This window comes from Aspergillus wentii (genome assembly GCF_001890725.1).
Source record: "Aspergillus wentii DTO 134E9 unplaced genomic scaffold ASPWEscaffold_9, whole genome shotgun sequence".
Classification (NCBI taxonomy): Eukaryota; Fungi; Ascomycota; class Eurotiomycetes; order Eurotiales; family Aspergillaceae; genus Aspergillus; species Aspergillus wentii.
The window spans coordinates 354,299-369,243 of record NW_024467840.1 but is presented as its reverse complement, the minus strand read 5'-3'; the positions used below and the strand labels follow the sequence as shown (position 1 = coordinate 369,243).

The window sequence follows — 14,945 nt, the reverse complement described above, 5'->3', positions numbered from 1 at the left end:
ATAATATACAATATAGCCCCCAATTATCAATTATCTGTACATGAACATAAATGAAGTTATGTGCAGGTATATGTTCACTCCCACGTCCCTCTAGCCGGACCAAAGTATCCCTCTGCAGGCACACTCTTCCACGGCGTGCCCTTTCCGTCAGCCGTGTTCGAGAAGACGGTATTACCCCACCAGCTCAACGACCCGGCAGGAAGAGTGATGCAGAAGAAGATGATGACCGTAGCGACGGCGACCCCGGAGTCGAGGGCTGCAGAAAGAACATAGTCTATGCCGTTAGTATACGTAGAATGAAGCCCCAGAGATGAAAACTTACTATACTTGGACCACCAAGCTGGCCTCCGTCGCTTGAGCAATCCGTTGAAAATCATGTTTACAACCCACCAAGAGGAAAAGTTAATACCAGTGGCAGGAGGAACCAGGCTCATGGCTCCGAAGGCCACAGGCCAGGAGATGTAGTTGACGGCCTTCCATCGGCGTCCGAGAATATAAGTGATGGCAATCACAACCGGTCCGACAAGGAAGAACCAGAGCAGGTTCCCATAGATCTGTCCTGGGGTGAAGTTGCGTCCAGGACCGAGAACACCCCAGATCAAAGACGACGAGTAGGTCACTCGGCCGTGGGGACAAGAGAAGCCTCCCGAAGCATCCGAGGTACAGACGCCGTCAATTCTTGTGATCATAAACACGGTCACACCGCACTGAACGACAGCACCGACCAGTGTGGCGATTCCTTGGGCCATGAAAACTGTGCGAGGGGCAATGTGAAGGTAGTGGGCCAGTTTCATGTCGGCCACAAACTCCAGTCCCTGCGACACGGCGGTGTAACCGTAAAACTTAAAGGCCATGTTGGCGACCGGCTTCCCCAAGAATGCATATCCGCCGATGAATTCGGTAATCAAATTCAATTGATTACTGCTGATGTTGGTCACGGCCTTGATGATCCCAACCGGAATAAAGTAGATGATGGGCAGCACGAAAGCCACGAACACCGCCCATGCAGGGAGCCCGGTGTGCCAGACCTCGTTGGTGACAATGCTGAGAACAAACATCAAAACACTAACCGCAGCGAACCACCACCAGGGAACATCCTTATACCCTGAAACGAGTCGTGCGTGAATATCCTTCTTGTCCCGTCCTTGCCATTGCTCCCACAGATCCTTTCCATGATAAAGTCCGATGTGGACGAAAATGCCCGTGAGGTTGGCAAATGCGATACCGTAGGTCAGTGCATAGCCAGCCGGAAGAAACATAGGCGAGTACTCGCGGTATGCTTGTAGATTAAAAGTTCCATCGGTATTCATGACACGGGTCGTATTGTAAGTTTTACCGGTGTTGTCAAAGGTGTTGGAGTTGAGTAAAGGCAAGTAGGACGCGTACCAAGTATTAGTGTAGTAGAGAATCGGGCAGATCAGCCAGTAAAACAGGACGAAAGACCCCATAACGTTCAGGCCTGCCCAGAAGGGGACCAAGAGGGGACTCTGGTTGGCATAGACCACCTGCGCCCAGTCAAAGGTTAACATGGACATGCCCAATCCGGTTGTTTGACCGAACAACTGATTTACTACAACATTGTTCGGCACAATCCAGCAGATGAAACTGAATGTGCTGAGCGCCGTGAAGAGGTAACCTGGTAAAAAGTACCAGATACCGCCAACGACAAATACGATGAGAAAGAATCGGAGACGCGAGATACGCCAGCCGTCCGCGATGGCATTGGCCCGCGAGTGCAATGTCGACAACAGAGCGGCATTAGAAAGCACCTGGGGCCAGATCATAGTGGCAGGACCCACGAGCCATCGCGAGGCCATCCCTGCCAACCCGAATCCGAACATTTGCGTGGTGATGGTCAACAGGATTTCGAAACCACCCTGGGAAGGAAATCCATAGAACTTGACCATGGCCTCAATGATCTGAGTAGCAGCCGCCGACCCAAAGGCGACATTGGCCATGATGGTAATCAACGCATGTTCCTTGATATTGAAGTGACGGTCTGGATTCAGAAAACACAGTGGCATCCATTTCGCCCAAGCACAGCCCACCGGGAAAGCCAGCAACTGGGCGACGAGAGAGCTAATGGTGACACTGGGTTGGCGTAGACTGAAGAATTGATTTAATCCACTTCCGATCTACCCAGCGTGGTCAGTTTAAATCCCATGCGTATTGTGATTTATCAAAGTATCGGCCGGGTACGCACAATAGTAAAAATGATTCCAATGGTCCACATGCGGACGGTATTAACCGGCAGCGACACATCGTCGACGGGCTGCACAACGGCGCGCACTTCGGGAAAAGGCGAATCGTCTGCCTCATACGGAAGTATCTTTTCTGCATCCCGATCACTGAGGAAGTCAATTCCATCACTGGCGGTGTCCAGTGGGGGCTCCTAGTGGAGATTAGCATTATAACGTCCATGAATGGGCTGGTAATATTAATATTGTGCAGTGAAGGTGGACACGAGGGGAATAGGTAGGCAGGCTATGACAGGTGTAGACCCTCCAATGTGGGGGAGAGCAGAAAAGAAAGAATTAAAAAAAATGAAAAATAAAAATAGACAAAATGACAGCGACAAATCAAAACGGAAAAAAAAACCAAAAATAAAATAAGCAAGACGGGTTGGGAAACCCACCTGGATCGAAGTCTTCCGCTGATGCTTTTCGTCTGCCGTCTGCGCCATGATGGAGGATTATGACTTTTCCTGCTGATCGGCTGTCAAAGGCGCAGCCAGCAGGTCAGATTTGTCGTCTGACAGACGTTGTTTTTTTTCACCCACCAGTCACAATGAGACAGACGCCACAGTGATGGATTGGCAAAGACCACCTACTGGTCTGTTGGGTCTGTATGGATTTTTGATGGTGCTGATCGTTTACGAGATGCTTTTGGATGGAGAGGATTGACTCCTGAATCCAGAGAGAGCCAGAGAGAGAGGGGAGACCGAGGGGAGACGACAGAACGCGACTAGCCTGGAAGGAATGAATCAGCACCCACTCTGTCTTAGCTCCATGTCCACACCACACACACACACCAGTCGAAGTGACAATTATTTCGTGCATCGGACCAAGGATTCAAGCGGCGATGGCCTCCACTTTTCGCTGCCCAAGTCGCCGTCCTGAAACGAACACCACGCATCTTGCTGCGATTCTAGAAACGGTCGCAGCGTTCCATCATCGGGATGGCCCGCTGCTGGAGGTGACACTGTCCAGTCTTTCCCCCCGGTTGGTCAGCCCATCTGCCGTTTCCAATCGATACGAGCTTACGAGCTGACGAGTCCCTTGCTCTTTTTCTCCCTCAGCTGCTTGTCGTGGAGATTCTATCGTCCAGCGGGTCGAGCCGACTGTCGGATCTGAGCGCCTCTCGCCGACAATCCGACACAAAACGTCCAAGAAGGGCACCAGGGAACAAAAAACCGTAGGACTCGAAACAAACGACGGGCAAGATCGTCAAGATGCGCTCTCAGTCCTCCGGTGATAAAGGGGGACTGGCCTCACTGGAAAATTATATATATATCGACTGCGCGAGGCGGCATTGTGGTTTTTTGGTATAGAGTTTCGCCTCCGAGATCGGCATCTGAACCAGATATACTCTTCTGCTTTCTACCAATATCATCATCTTCACGAACCGGTTTCAAATAGAAAACAGAGTCAGTTCGTACAAAATGGGGGAATACACTCAGGCCAACGATAACCCCCGTGTACCCTTTTCCCAGCGTCCCATCATCATTCTCGGGGCTGGTATCATCGGTTGCGCCACAGCTCGACAGCTTCTACTCAATGGCTTTCCTGTTGCTCTGGTGGCTGAATATCTACCAGGAGATCAGAACATCAACTATGCCTCCGCTTGGGCGGGTGCAGCATGGCATGCTGCCGGGGGTATCTGCCCAGAGTATAGATACTTCCAGGCTGTCACCCATCGCCACCTGCTCAAGATGGCTCAGGAAGACCCCGAGTCTGGCGTCTGTGTCGTGGATGCACGGGAATACCTTGAACAACCCCCGGGAGAGAATTCCTCGGTTTGGGGAAAGACCGTGCTGTCAAACGTAAGTCCTGAAACCTACTTCTATCTTGGCAATGCTAACAGTCTGGGACAGTTCCGTCACTTGAAGGCAGGCGAATTCCCTTCGAACTTCGACACTGCCTGGGCCTACGACACACTCGTTACAGATCCCACCCTTCACATGCCTTGGCTCGGAAAGCAGATCACTGCTCTGGGAGGGCAGTTTATTCGAAAGAAGGTCGAGTCTCTTCAGGAGCTCTACGCCCTGTTTCCCGAGTCGACTGTCTTTATCAACGCCAGTGGCGTGGGGAGTAAAGCCCTCACCGATGTTATGGACGACAACTGCTTCCCCGAAAGAGGGCAGAATGTTTTCCTCAAGACCGAAAACTGCAACCAAATGTTTTTCCGGAATGGCAAGCAGTACACCTACATCATCCCTCGACCATTGTCAAAAGGTGTTGTACTAGGAGGTGTCAAGCAGCAAGATGACCTGTAAGTCTTTTTGCAGCAGTGATTCATACCCCAAACCGTATACTGACTATCCCCAGCTCTCCCGAGGTAGACATGGAAATCGCACGGGATGAACTTGCTCGCACCCATATTCTAGCGCCGCACATCGTTCCTGAACACCCAGCCGAAGATACGATCAGCCATATCATTGGTATCCGCCCCTCGAGACGAGGTGGATTCCGTTTGGACTCTGAGAATATTGGCAACCGTACCATTCTCTCCGCCTACGGATTCGGCGGAGGCGGATATGCCTTTTCCTACGGTGTGGCCGATGCCTTGGCCAAGATGGTGGAGAGGACTGAGCGCGAGAGTGTGATTTGATAATTGCAGCCCAGCGATTCTACTATTTAATGTTGCTATTTCTTGTGGACATGGTCGAACAGAACGCCTTCCACGACTGTTGACGCAGTTTTTATTATCTTTTTATGTTTTATTTCTTGAGACATGCCCGGTGCACGTTTGATGTTTCTGCATATATGTTGATACCAAGATTTCGATCGCCAGAGCAAATACCAATTCACGACTAATATGATACTTTCGATATCTATTTGTGCATCCCAACTTTGCGTTCGCCAAACTGTCAAATAAGATGGATTCGGGAAATCCGAGCGGGAAGGGGACGGCACAGAAACTGCCGAAGGGTTCAAACTCAGCAAATTACCATGGTTTCTCGCCCAGAACAGGAAGATCATTACTAGATCTTGGGATGAAGCGGTGAGTAGAATAAAACGACAATAATCACCATTCAGAACGGCACTTCTTGGGAATGAACAACTTTTGCTCTACTGTTGAAGACGTGAAGCGAGTTGAAACGAGGGCTGTTTTCCTGCGCCACGTGACATCCCACTTTGGACTTTTGCTTCAATCTTTTCAGTCTTTTTTGCTGAATTCTTGCCAATCTCAACGCCAAGATGACTCAAAAATCGCAACCGATAACCTCAAGAATGCAAAGAACCATAATTACCCGATCAGGAATAAAGGAAGCGGTCCACCACGAAACGCCCTCTTGGGTATCAGCGGATCTTCCCGACTGCAGATCCCAGCAGGCCAGCACAGCAGGTTAACCCTTCTTTTGCAGTCGGCCGAAATTGTTCCTCACCGGCTTCTAGGGGGCTTCCATTTTCCAGATCGACATGAGCTTATGGCCTGGTATGGTTCCCTTTCCATCCAAGGGTGATTATGAATTATATTAATCTCTGGGCGGATGCTACACTAGTTAAAAAATTCCTGATCGCAATCACCGTTTCAAGACTCGATCTCGACCGTCATGATTATTCATGCTTCTGACAGAATCGACAATAATACCAACACCCGCTACATACGGAAGACTCCGTTTCGCAATTGCCTTTTTAACCTACCGGATTAGCGTGTTTATAACGCGGCAGACACTGGGCAGTGGACAGGCCTTGATTCCTTGCTTTTCCCAATAGTCGCTGTCCTCTGACCATCGTGTGACATTTCCCGTCGGGTGTGGCCGTCGGTCGCAGAATCAATCGTTATGTTTGGTCGACGAGGAAGGGTTTGCATAAGCAAGCATAAGTCGAATAAACCAGTCCAGAAGGAAGAAAGAAGGAAAGAAAAAAAAAAAAAAAAACTGGAACTGTAGGGGGAGAAAGGAGGGATAAAATACTTCCCACTGGGTAAGGAGATGTTTCAGAGGATACGAAAAGTCAAAACCAAAAAAAAAAAAAAAAAAAAAAAGGGATGGTGTTGATCGGAGGGAAATGAATGACGTTTGACCCACGAAGGGATGCACAACGACATAATGTTGCGGTCAGAATATGCTCTGACGACAGGGGTGGATCCCGCCAGTTTGGGCTCTTCATGAGGTCTTCAACCATCTTTCTATCCTGAGGAGGTTATGTAAGTGGTTTATTTTGTCCCAAATGGAATTACCACTGCAAGCCTCCTAACGCCCTATTTGCAGTGGTTACCAATCTTACCACGGTTCCTCGACCTGTTCAGAAGCAAGTCTGCAGCTGGATCGCCTTCCCCGCAGCCGGTTGGGTTTGCCGGCCATACACTGGCATCCCTTCGTGCGATCGTCTTCTGACTCTTATTATTGACGTCGGTGGTGTGTTGGTTCCATAATTTGGAATCCCTTCATCTGACAGCGTCTGGCCAAAAGGCTGCGACTTTCCGCTGTCTTCGTTTTTATTTGATTTTATTTTTATTTTGTTCCTTCACCTTTTTCTTCGTCCCACCTCCATCTCCTATCTTCTTCGTCCCCTCCACAACAAACAAACAAAAAAAAAATAAAAAATAAAAGCCCCGCTGGATGAGTCAACTGGATTCAGCCTGCCAGGCAAATTTTCTCATCTGCTACCGTCGCGCGCCAGGCGCGCCCGCTGCCAAATAAGCAAAGCTGCCAACGCCAACATGAGTTTCGATCAGCGGCTGCTTAGCCTGAACATTGCCGACAGGCGTCAGTCTCCTGGAAGCTTCGCCATGGTCGCAACACCACCTGAGGAGACAGAGTTGTGCCTGGATCACTTTTCTGCGACATCGAGACGCGAAAAAGAGGACCACCATCGCTCGCGGCAGGACGTTACAAAGATGACGCCGGAACCCGAGGATCCCATGACTCGGATCTATCGCTACACACCAGTCCCCACCATTATTCTTGATGCATCCCTACATATCGTTCAGGTCTCGGATAGCCACCTTGAATTCTCGCACCAGACCAGGGACACGCTTCTGAACACTAGCATTTACGAGATTCCCCCCCGCACGATTCCGGCCCCGGACATTGCAACTCTCAACGGTGCGATTCGGGCAGCCATCACATCCAAGGCTGTGCAGGTGATTGATCACATTTATTTGCCCGATATCAGTTCATACATCAGCCTGCGTATGACACCGATCTATGAAGAAACCACGTTGATCTATCTGGTTTTAGAAGTGCATAACATCACCAAAGAGCATGACGAGCGGAAACCAAGCAACCAACACACCTATATCAACGAAACGTACAGCGTTCTCTTGGATACCGTCAAAGACTACGCCATTTTCATGTTAGACTGTCGCGGACATATCGCGACTTGGAATTCAGGCGCTGCCATTTTGAAGGGATACTCATCTGCAGAAATCATTGGGCAGCATTTCTCTATCTTTTATAGCGAAGATGATTGCCTCGCAAAGAAGCCATCGAAAGAGCTTGAGGTATGCCTGCGCGAGGGTAAGGTGGAGGATGAAGGCTGGCGGTACCGCAAGGATGGTTCACGATTTTGGGCCAATGTCATCATCACCCCGATCTATCAGTTTGGCCGCCATGTGGGCTTTGTCAAAGTCACGCGAGATTTAACGGAACGAAAAGCAGCAGAGGCGCGACTGATTTCGGCTTTTGAAGAGTCTTCCAAAATGAAAAGTGACTTCTTGGCTAATATGAGCCATGAGATTCGCACACCGATGAATGGCATGACTTTGGCTCTGACGATGCTCACAGGCACTGAATTGAGCAAAGAACAACGGGAATACGCGTCTATACTCGAAGATTCGTCGGCTATTCTCCTTCAGGTGATCAACGATGTTCTTGACTACTCGAAGCTATCTTCCGGATCGTTCACCTTGAATTCCGATATTGTGGATATTGATAGCGTTGTTGGGGCAGTCTTACGTAACTCTAAGTCAGCTCTTAAACCGGGTGTTGAACTGAAGAGCTTTGTTCCGAAAGATTTCCCCAAGCATATCAAAGGTGACCCGCTACGATATAGACAAGTGTTGCAGAACCTAGTGGGGAATGCCGTCAAGTTTACTGAGAAAGGATATGTCCGTATTTACACTTCATTTGTTGTGGATAAAGAGAATCCGGATGTTTACGATGTGTTGACCGAGGTGGTCGATTGTGGGATAGGTGTGCCCGAAAGCGCCGTCAGCACTCTATTCACCCCTTTCACACGATTTGCGGATTCCGCACAGCGGCGATATCAGGGAACCGGGCTTGGGCTATCTATCTGTAAAAGCTTGGCTGAACTTATGGACGGTTCTGTGGGATTCCGACATAACCCGGAGGGACAAGGCAGCATTTTCTGGTTTACAGCGAAAATGGGTCGCACCGACGTGAATACTGAAACCGTGGAAAGGCCGTTGGGTACATCGAGCCCTGACGAATTAATTGACTTTTCCGCCGAAATTCGAAAGATAGCACCACAGAAGCGCATTCTGGTCGTGGAGGACAACATGGTGAATCAAATGGTGATGCTCAAACTCCTTAAGACTCTGGGGTTTGAGTGTGTGGACTCGGCATGGGATGGGGAAGAGGCTGTCCGGCTAGTCAAGCAAATGCCTCTATCTTACAATGTTGTTCTCATGGACATTAACATGCCGGTTTTGGATGGCTTGGAGGCCACGTCAGAGATTCGAAACTTGAACCCAGATGTGCCCATTATCGCTCTCACAGGGAATGCGCTGAAAGGGGATGCAGAAACGTATCTTGCCAAGGGGATGAATGATTATATCGCGAAACCCGTTCATCGCAAACAACTCGTAAAATTATTGTGGAAATGGATGGGAACATGATTCGCCTAGGCCTGGATTTCAAATCTCTAATCACCCATGACATCATTTTCATGACAAACAAAACACCCGATTGACAGGAAGCACCGTGTGCGATATATCGTCAATTTCCTTGGCAAAGGCCCTTTGTCGACCACTTCGCGACCACATATCCGGCATTTTTTGGCAGTTACCGCGGCTGAAAGACATCGATCTTGGAATTGCCCTGTTGAAACGATCAATAAGGATATAACCTGCCTTGATAACGAAGGACAATGGAGTGCGCAGCCCACGACCTGTGTACAGGGAAGGTTGATTCCAAGTTTCAGTCTTGCCTACATCGAACCATCCGAGTTCATTCAGCGACTGATTATCTGCATGCTGCAAGCTTGATTCATCGAGGCTAACTGGCTTGCAGACCTGCCCACCGAATGGTCCTTCATCCAGTCTCCATGACTATGGAGCACAGCTCCCTGTATCAAAACCGAAAACACCCACTAAATGAATGATTCTGTGTACTAAGATCATAAGAGTAAGGTAGTTACCGCAGCTTGCGCGGCTGATCGTAGACCTTGTGAGTGTAGTGAAGATGCTATCCAGGGATTTCGAACGGATTTGTCCGATCACTTATTGTCCATCCTGTTCCTCTACTTTGTATATTTTCAAATATACTAAGTGTCTTTGCCTTTCGTACGGAATGACCATGGCCAGCCAACAGCTGCAAAAGGCGAGGGTCAAATTTTGTAGCAACTGCCTTTTCTACACCGGAAAACTGCAAGAATTGATGAAGTTGCTGTTTGCAATCCTCAAGGCTATTTCAGGCCGATCCTGCGTTTTAGATTCTGTGTTCGCGGAGTTCTATTTCCTCGCTGGTAGGTCACGTGATAGAGTGATTCTTCGAGGGCCGATGCGTCGCTCTCTTTGCTCTTAAGTCTCACTGACACGGCAGTTGAAACGTTTCAGCCTTTGATCCATGATCATCAAAACACAGGAAACATGCATAAACGCCAAGTGAGATGGGATAGAACATGGCGGATGCGACAGTTGATCATTATCTCCTGAATCCGTGCAGTTGCAGGTCGCTCGCCCGGGATTTGCAAGAAGTCTGGATGATGATGAATTCCTCTGCCGTGTTCCAGGGCTCTTGACATGATTTATGTGTGAGACCGTGAATCCTTTCAGTGCTCGTATTGACTGCAGAAGACAGACCGCAAAAAGCCTCTTCCATCATCGTCCTTCCTTTCTGGTTGTTGATGGGGGATCGACGGGAACCGTGTCTGCGCCATCAGCGACGGACTCTCAGAGCTGCGGGGAATGCCCAGCGAATTGCCGTGTTCAGCGATCGTCACCCACGAAGGTTGATTATTCTTATTACGATACTCGACCTCTGAACCAACCAGTCCCTTTTTCTAGTCCAATTGGCCAGTGTGTCTCACTAGGAGGACATGGTTCTAAACTATTGCCGACGCTATGGGGAGAGAGGGGTTCGACAGCTTATTGGAACTACAAAAAGACCAACACACCCATTATTGATGATTATTGCTATGGGGAAAAGCAATACCGTTACACAGCAGATAAATCGCCAATAAAGCTTCTATATCCAAATCCTTTTACAACTCAGCCCTGGCTGGCGCCGACGGAGTAGGCTGTGCCAGGTGGGATGAAAATGGGAATGCGTTATCTCCATGGATGATGGCAATCCCCCTGGATCACTTCCGTCTGTGCAAAGACGATCATCACCCCATCCAAGATTGCTACCGGCAGTACTCTCTCCTCGTGCAGCAGTTTCTTGATTGAGGGATTATCGTCAGTCTTTGGGTTAATTCACGTGGAGCTCTGGTCCCGCCCGAGGTTGTAATGGTCTTTGCCAGCGCTCTTTGTGCTCTGAAATTGCTGCGATACAGCAATTCTCCGACGCGCAGCATTTGTTCTGGGCATTTTATTTTAATCGTCCACAAGATCCTGGTCCAATTCTTTGTTTTCTGAGATCTAAAAGATTTGGCATTGGAAACCTCTTCCGCTCAGTCCGAAAGAACGGCCATTGGCGATGATCACTGGATGGCAAAAGAAAAAAACAATACTAACATGTAGGCGGCCACAGTTAGGCACAATAGTAGCGATTCCAATCCCCACCAATGAGGCGAACTACTCTGCGCCCATTGTTGTTGCGGGGATATTTAGCATGATCCTGCCAAGGTGGTTCAAAGGCAAAAGACCCTCGGCCCACTTATCACCATGTTTATCATCATCACAGCTGACGAGTAGCACTACCAAGCATCACTCGTCCAGTTTGCAAAGTGGAGTCGATCAGGCAGTGGGGTTTGGATATATAAACAGGAAAGCCTGCAATCTCTCTCCTTTTATCTGTTAATCCGACCCCGGGGAATTGCAATCTGACCTCGTGGTGTGTTTTCCGATCTGAAAATGAAGTCCCCTATCTTGCTTCTAGGAGCTCTTGCTGCCAGCGTGCTCGCCGTCCCTGCCCCTCATGACTACACGGTCCATGAGCGCCGCAGTGAGATGCCTAGCTCCTGGAGCCAGGCCAAGCGGGTGCACCAGTCCATCTCGCTGCCGATGAGAATCGGTCTTACCCAGTCCAACTTGGACCGTGGCCATGACCTTCTCATGGAGGTGTAAGAATAGCCTTGTTTTCTGTTTATATACCGTGCTCATAGTGAATCTAGCTCTGACCCTTCCTCGTCTCGCTACGGAAAACACTACACCGCACAGGAGGTTCACGATCTCTTCGCCCCCTCCCAGGACGCCGTGGACAGTGTCCGCTCCTGGCTCGAGGAGTCGGGCATTGCGGCCCACCGTATCTCGCAGTCGTTCAACAAGCAGTGGTTGCAGTTCGACGCAGATGTCGATGAAGCCGAGAAGCTTCTGGAGACTGAGTACTATATCTACTCGCAGGAGGACACCGGCAAGTCTCACATTGCCTGCCGCGAGTACCATGTTCCCCGATCCGTCCAAGACCACATCGACTATGTCACCCCCGGTATCAAGGGATTGGGTGTGCGTGAGCCCAAGCCTGCTAAGAAGCGTGACCTCGCTGCTCGGGGTATTCTGCCACCTATCTTGGGCCCTCTGACCATCCCTCTCAGTGAGCTGCTGGGTAACGAGCTGGCGTTCTGTGACATTGCCATTACTCCTGCCTGCATTAAAGGTATGTTTCATCCGATTAATCATGAAGGAAAAGACTAATTGGATAGCGATGTACAACATCTCCGAGGGAACAACCGCCACCAAGGGCAACGAGCTGGGTATCTTTGAAGATCTTGGCGACATCTACGCCCAAGAGGATCTCGACCTGTTCTTCTCCAATCTGGCCAGGTATGTATTAATTCGATAGAAGGTATGCTTAGAGATTTGATCTAATGAGTAATAGCAACATCCCCAAGGGAACCAAGCCTACCCTCAAGGCCATCGACGGCGCCACGGCCCCTGCTAATATCCTTAACGCTGGTCCCGAGTCCGACCTGGATTTCCAAATCTCCTACCCGATCATCTGGCCCCAGAACTCCATTCTCTTCCAGACCGATGACAACAAGTACCAGAGCAACTACGTCTTTGACGGATTCCTCAACAACTTCCTCGACGCCATCGATGGCTCGTACTGCACCTACTCGGCCTACGGTGAGACTGGCAATTCGCCTCTTGACCCGCCTTACCCCAACCCTGCTCCGGGTGGCTACAAGGGCCAGCTGATGTGCGGCGAGTACAAGCCCACCAATGTCATCTCCATCTCCTACGGTGGGTCCGAGTCCGACCTGCCCATCTCCTACCAGCGTCGCCAGTGCAACGAGTGGATGAAGCTGGGTATGCAGGGTATCTCTGCTGTCGTCGCGTCCGGTGACTCCGGTGTTGCCAGCGCTGACAACACCTGTCTCGGAAAGGATGGCAAGGTCTTTGTTCCTGAGTTCCCGGCCACTTGCCCTTACATGACTTCCGTTGGAGGTACCTACCTTCCTGTCGGAGCCGACGTTAAGAAGAACCAAGAGGTCGCTACGGAATCCTTCAAGTCTGGAGGTGGATTCAGCAACATCTACGAGACGGCCGATTACCAGAAGAAGGCAGTCTCCGACTACTTCGCCACCACTAACGTCCCTTACAAGTCCTACTCCAGCGTGGACAACAGCAGCTTCGCCCAGGGCGGCGGTATCTACAACCGCAACGGACGCGGCTACCCCGATGTGTCCGCCATCGCTGACAACATCCTCATCTTCAACAAGGGCCTTTCCACCGTCATCGGTGGTACATCGGCCGCGGCTCCTGTCTTCGCTTCCCTCCTCACCAGAATCAACGAGGAGCGCATCGCCGCCAACAAGTCGACTGTGGGTTTCGTCAACCCGGTCTTGTACGCCAACCCCGACGTGTTCACCGATGTTACTTCTGGTAACAACGCTGGCTGTGGCACGGACGGTTTCCCTTCTTCCAAGGGTTGGGACCCTGTCACTGGATTGGGTACCCCGAACTACCCCAAGCTCTTGGACTTGTTCATGAAGCAGGACTAAACAGTCATAGTACATAGTACATATATGTAGAACATAATATCTGAGTACATAATGATAATCATACTCATACTATTACTATCTATATACATTCAACCAATAAGCTTAGTAGTCAACTTACCCCTATTCGACCCATCGAACAACTTCAACCACACCTCGGGAATATCCTCAAAGGGCGCCTCAATTACCGTCTCCGTATCATCACTGAGGATAATCTTCCCCTCTTTCCAAGCCTGGAGAAACAATTCCCTGACTTCTGCTGCTTTGTGCATGTAATCGAACACGATGAAGCCGTGGATAGAGATGCGGTTGGATACGACTTCCTGTTCCCATATACATTAGCAATATCCTAGCAGTATAAATATAACGAACGTACATAATAGTTCTTAATCCCGACTGGATCCAGATTTTTGTTGTAGTTTGATATCGTACCGCTTTTCACGTTAGATACATCGATCATCATACTGTTTGCTTAACATACCAAGCTGCAATACGCCCGTGTCTCTTCATTCGCAAAAGCATCAAGTCGAGGATTTTTCCACCGACATTATCTAATACTTATTAGCCTAGCCTGTCAAGTAGAAAGATGAAAGGACCAACCGTAGAAAACATCCACAAACCCCTCCGTCTCTCGGAAGAGATCCTTCTCAAAGGTCTCCTTCCTGTAATTAATACAGACGTCTGCTCCGTGCGATTCAACCCAGCGGCATTTCTCGTCTGTTCCTGCTATTCCAATCACCTATACATATATTCATCAGCATCAGCATCATGCACGTAAATATATCATATGATATATATATATAAAGAGAAGGATAGACTCACCCGCTTACACCCCAAAATCCTCTTCGCAATCTGCACCGCCATCCCCCCCGTCGCCCCCGCCGCACCACTAACAACAACCACATCCTCGCTCGTGGTCTTCACAACCTCCTTAAGCCCATAATACGCCGTCAAACCGGGCAGACCCAATGAGCCCAGAAAATGCGTAACGCCCAGCCCATCCACGGGCGTAATGCGCTGCACCTCACCCTCATGGACAACCGTGTACTCGCTCCAGTTCGTGACTGCGAAGACCAACGATCCAGGCGGGTGAGACGGGGATAGGGATTCGATGACTTCTGCGATGCCGGTGGAGCGCATCACGGCGCCTGTTGGGACGGGCGGGACGTAGAGGCGGGCTGGGTCTGCGTTTGGGGAGATCCAGCCTCGTTGGGCGGGGTCGTTGGAGAGGTAGAGGGTTTTGAGGAGGAGGTGGTTAGGGCTGAGAGGGGGGGTGGTGGTGCTTGTTTGGGTGAAGGTGGGATTTGGGCCGGAGAGGAGGGGGAGGGAGGGGGGTTTGGAGGTTAGGAGCCATTGTTTGGTTTGCATTTTGATTGATGTTTCTGGTGTTGATTGTGATCGTGATGGTTGTGATTGTGGTGTTGTGGTATG

At 49.9% G+C, this 14,945-nt stretch overlaps 5 protein-coding genes across 5 annotated transcripts; 3 read left to right on the top strand and 2 right to left on the bottom strand.

The window, feature by feature from the left end:
* Nucleotides 1-74: 74 nt before the first annotated feature.
* On the bottom strand, nt 75-2,683 carry optF (small oligopeptide transporter, OPT family; the record flags this gene model as incomplete). Its single annotated transcript, XM_040831574.1, has 4 exons — nt 75-274; nt 323-2,135; nt 2,204-2,392; nt 2,636-2,683. 4 exons carry the CDS (start codon nt 2,681-2,683, stop codon nt 75-77), a joined length of 2,250 nt encoding a protein of 749 aa, XP_040683888.1.
* A 716-nt stretch (nt 2,684-3,399) lies between these two features.
* Nucleotides 3,400-5,053, top strand: ASPWEDRAFT_702121 (FAD-dependent oxidoreductase). The gene is made up of 3 exons (XM_040839107.1): nt 3,400-4,042; nt 4,094-4,491; nt 4,548-5,053. The coding sequence occupies exons 1-3, from the start codon at nt 3,662-3,664 to the stop codon at nt 4,828-4,830; spliced, it is 1,062 nt and encodes a 353-aa protein (XP_040683887.1). The 5' UTR covers nt 3,400-3,661; the 3' UTR covers nt 4,831-5,053.
* Nucleotides 5,054-6,888: 1,835 nt separating this feature from the next.
* On the top strand, nt 6,889-9,027 carry fos-1 (sensor histidine kinase/response regulator Fos-1/TcsA; the record flags this gene model as incomplete). Its single annotated transcript, XM_040831573.1, has 1 exon — nt 6,889-9,027. The coding sequence occupies one exon, from the start codon at nt 6,889-6,891 to the stop codon at nt 9,025-9,027; it is 2,139 nt and encodes a 712-aa protein (XP_040683886.1).
* Nucleotides 9,028-11,427: 2,400 nt separating this feature from the next.
* ASPWEDRAFT_121564 (S53 family peptidase) lies at nt 11,428-13,517 on the top strand (the record flags this gene model as incomplete). Its single annotated transcript, XM_040829091.1, has 4 exons — nt 11,428-11,636; nt 11,688-12,169; nt 12,216-12,336; nt 12,392-13,517. 4 exons carry the CDS (start codon nt 11,428-11,430, stop codon nt 13,515-13,517), a joined length of 1,938 nt encoding a protein of 645 aa, XP_040683885.1.
* Nucleotides 13,518-13,606: 89 nt separating this feature from the next.
* On the bottom strand, nt 13,607-14,882 carry ASPWEDRAFT_176878 (MDR family NADP-dependent oxidoreductase; the record flags this gene model as incomplete). The annotated part of the gene is made up of 5 exons (XM_040831572.1): nt 13,607-13,837; nt 13,891-13,948; nt 13,996-14,065; nt 14,115-14,253; nt 14,337-14,882. The coding sequence occupies 5 exons, from the start codon at nt 14,880-14,882 to the stop codon at nt 13,607-13,609; spliced, it is 1,044 nt and encodes a 347-aa protein (XP_040683884.1).
* Nucleotides 14,883-14,945: the final 63 nt, after the last annotated feature.

Excerpts from the sequence above, each read along its gene's own strand:
- ASPWEDRAFT_702121 (XM_040839107.1), top strand. The coding sequence starts at position 3,662 with ATGGGGGAATACACTCAGGCCAACGATAACCCCCGTGTACCCTTTTCC. Across the intron at positions 4,043-4,093 it reads GAAAGACCGTGCTGTCAAAC|TTCCGTCACTTGAAGGCAGG; the intron begins GTAAGTCCTGAA and ends AGTCTGGGACAG. Across the intron at positions 4,492-4,547 it reads GTCAAGCAGCAAGATGACCT|CTCTCCCGAGGTAGACATGG; the intron begins GTAAGTCTTTTT and ends GACTATCCCCAG.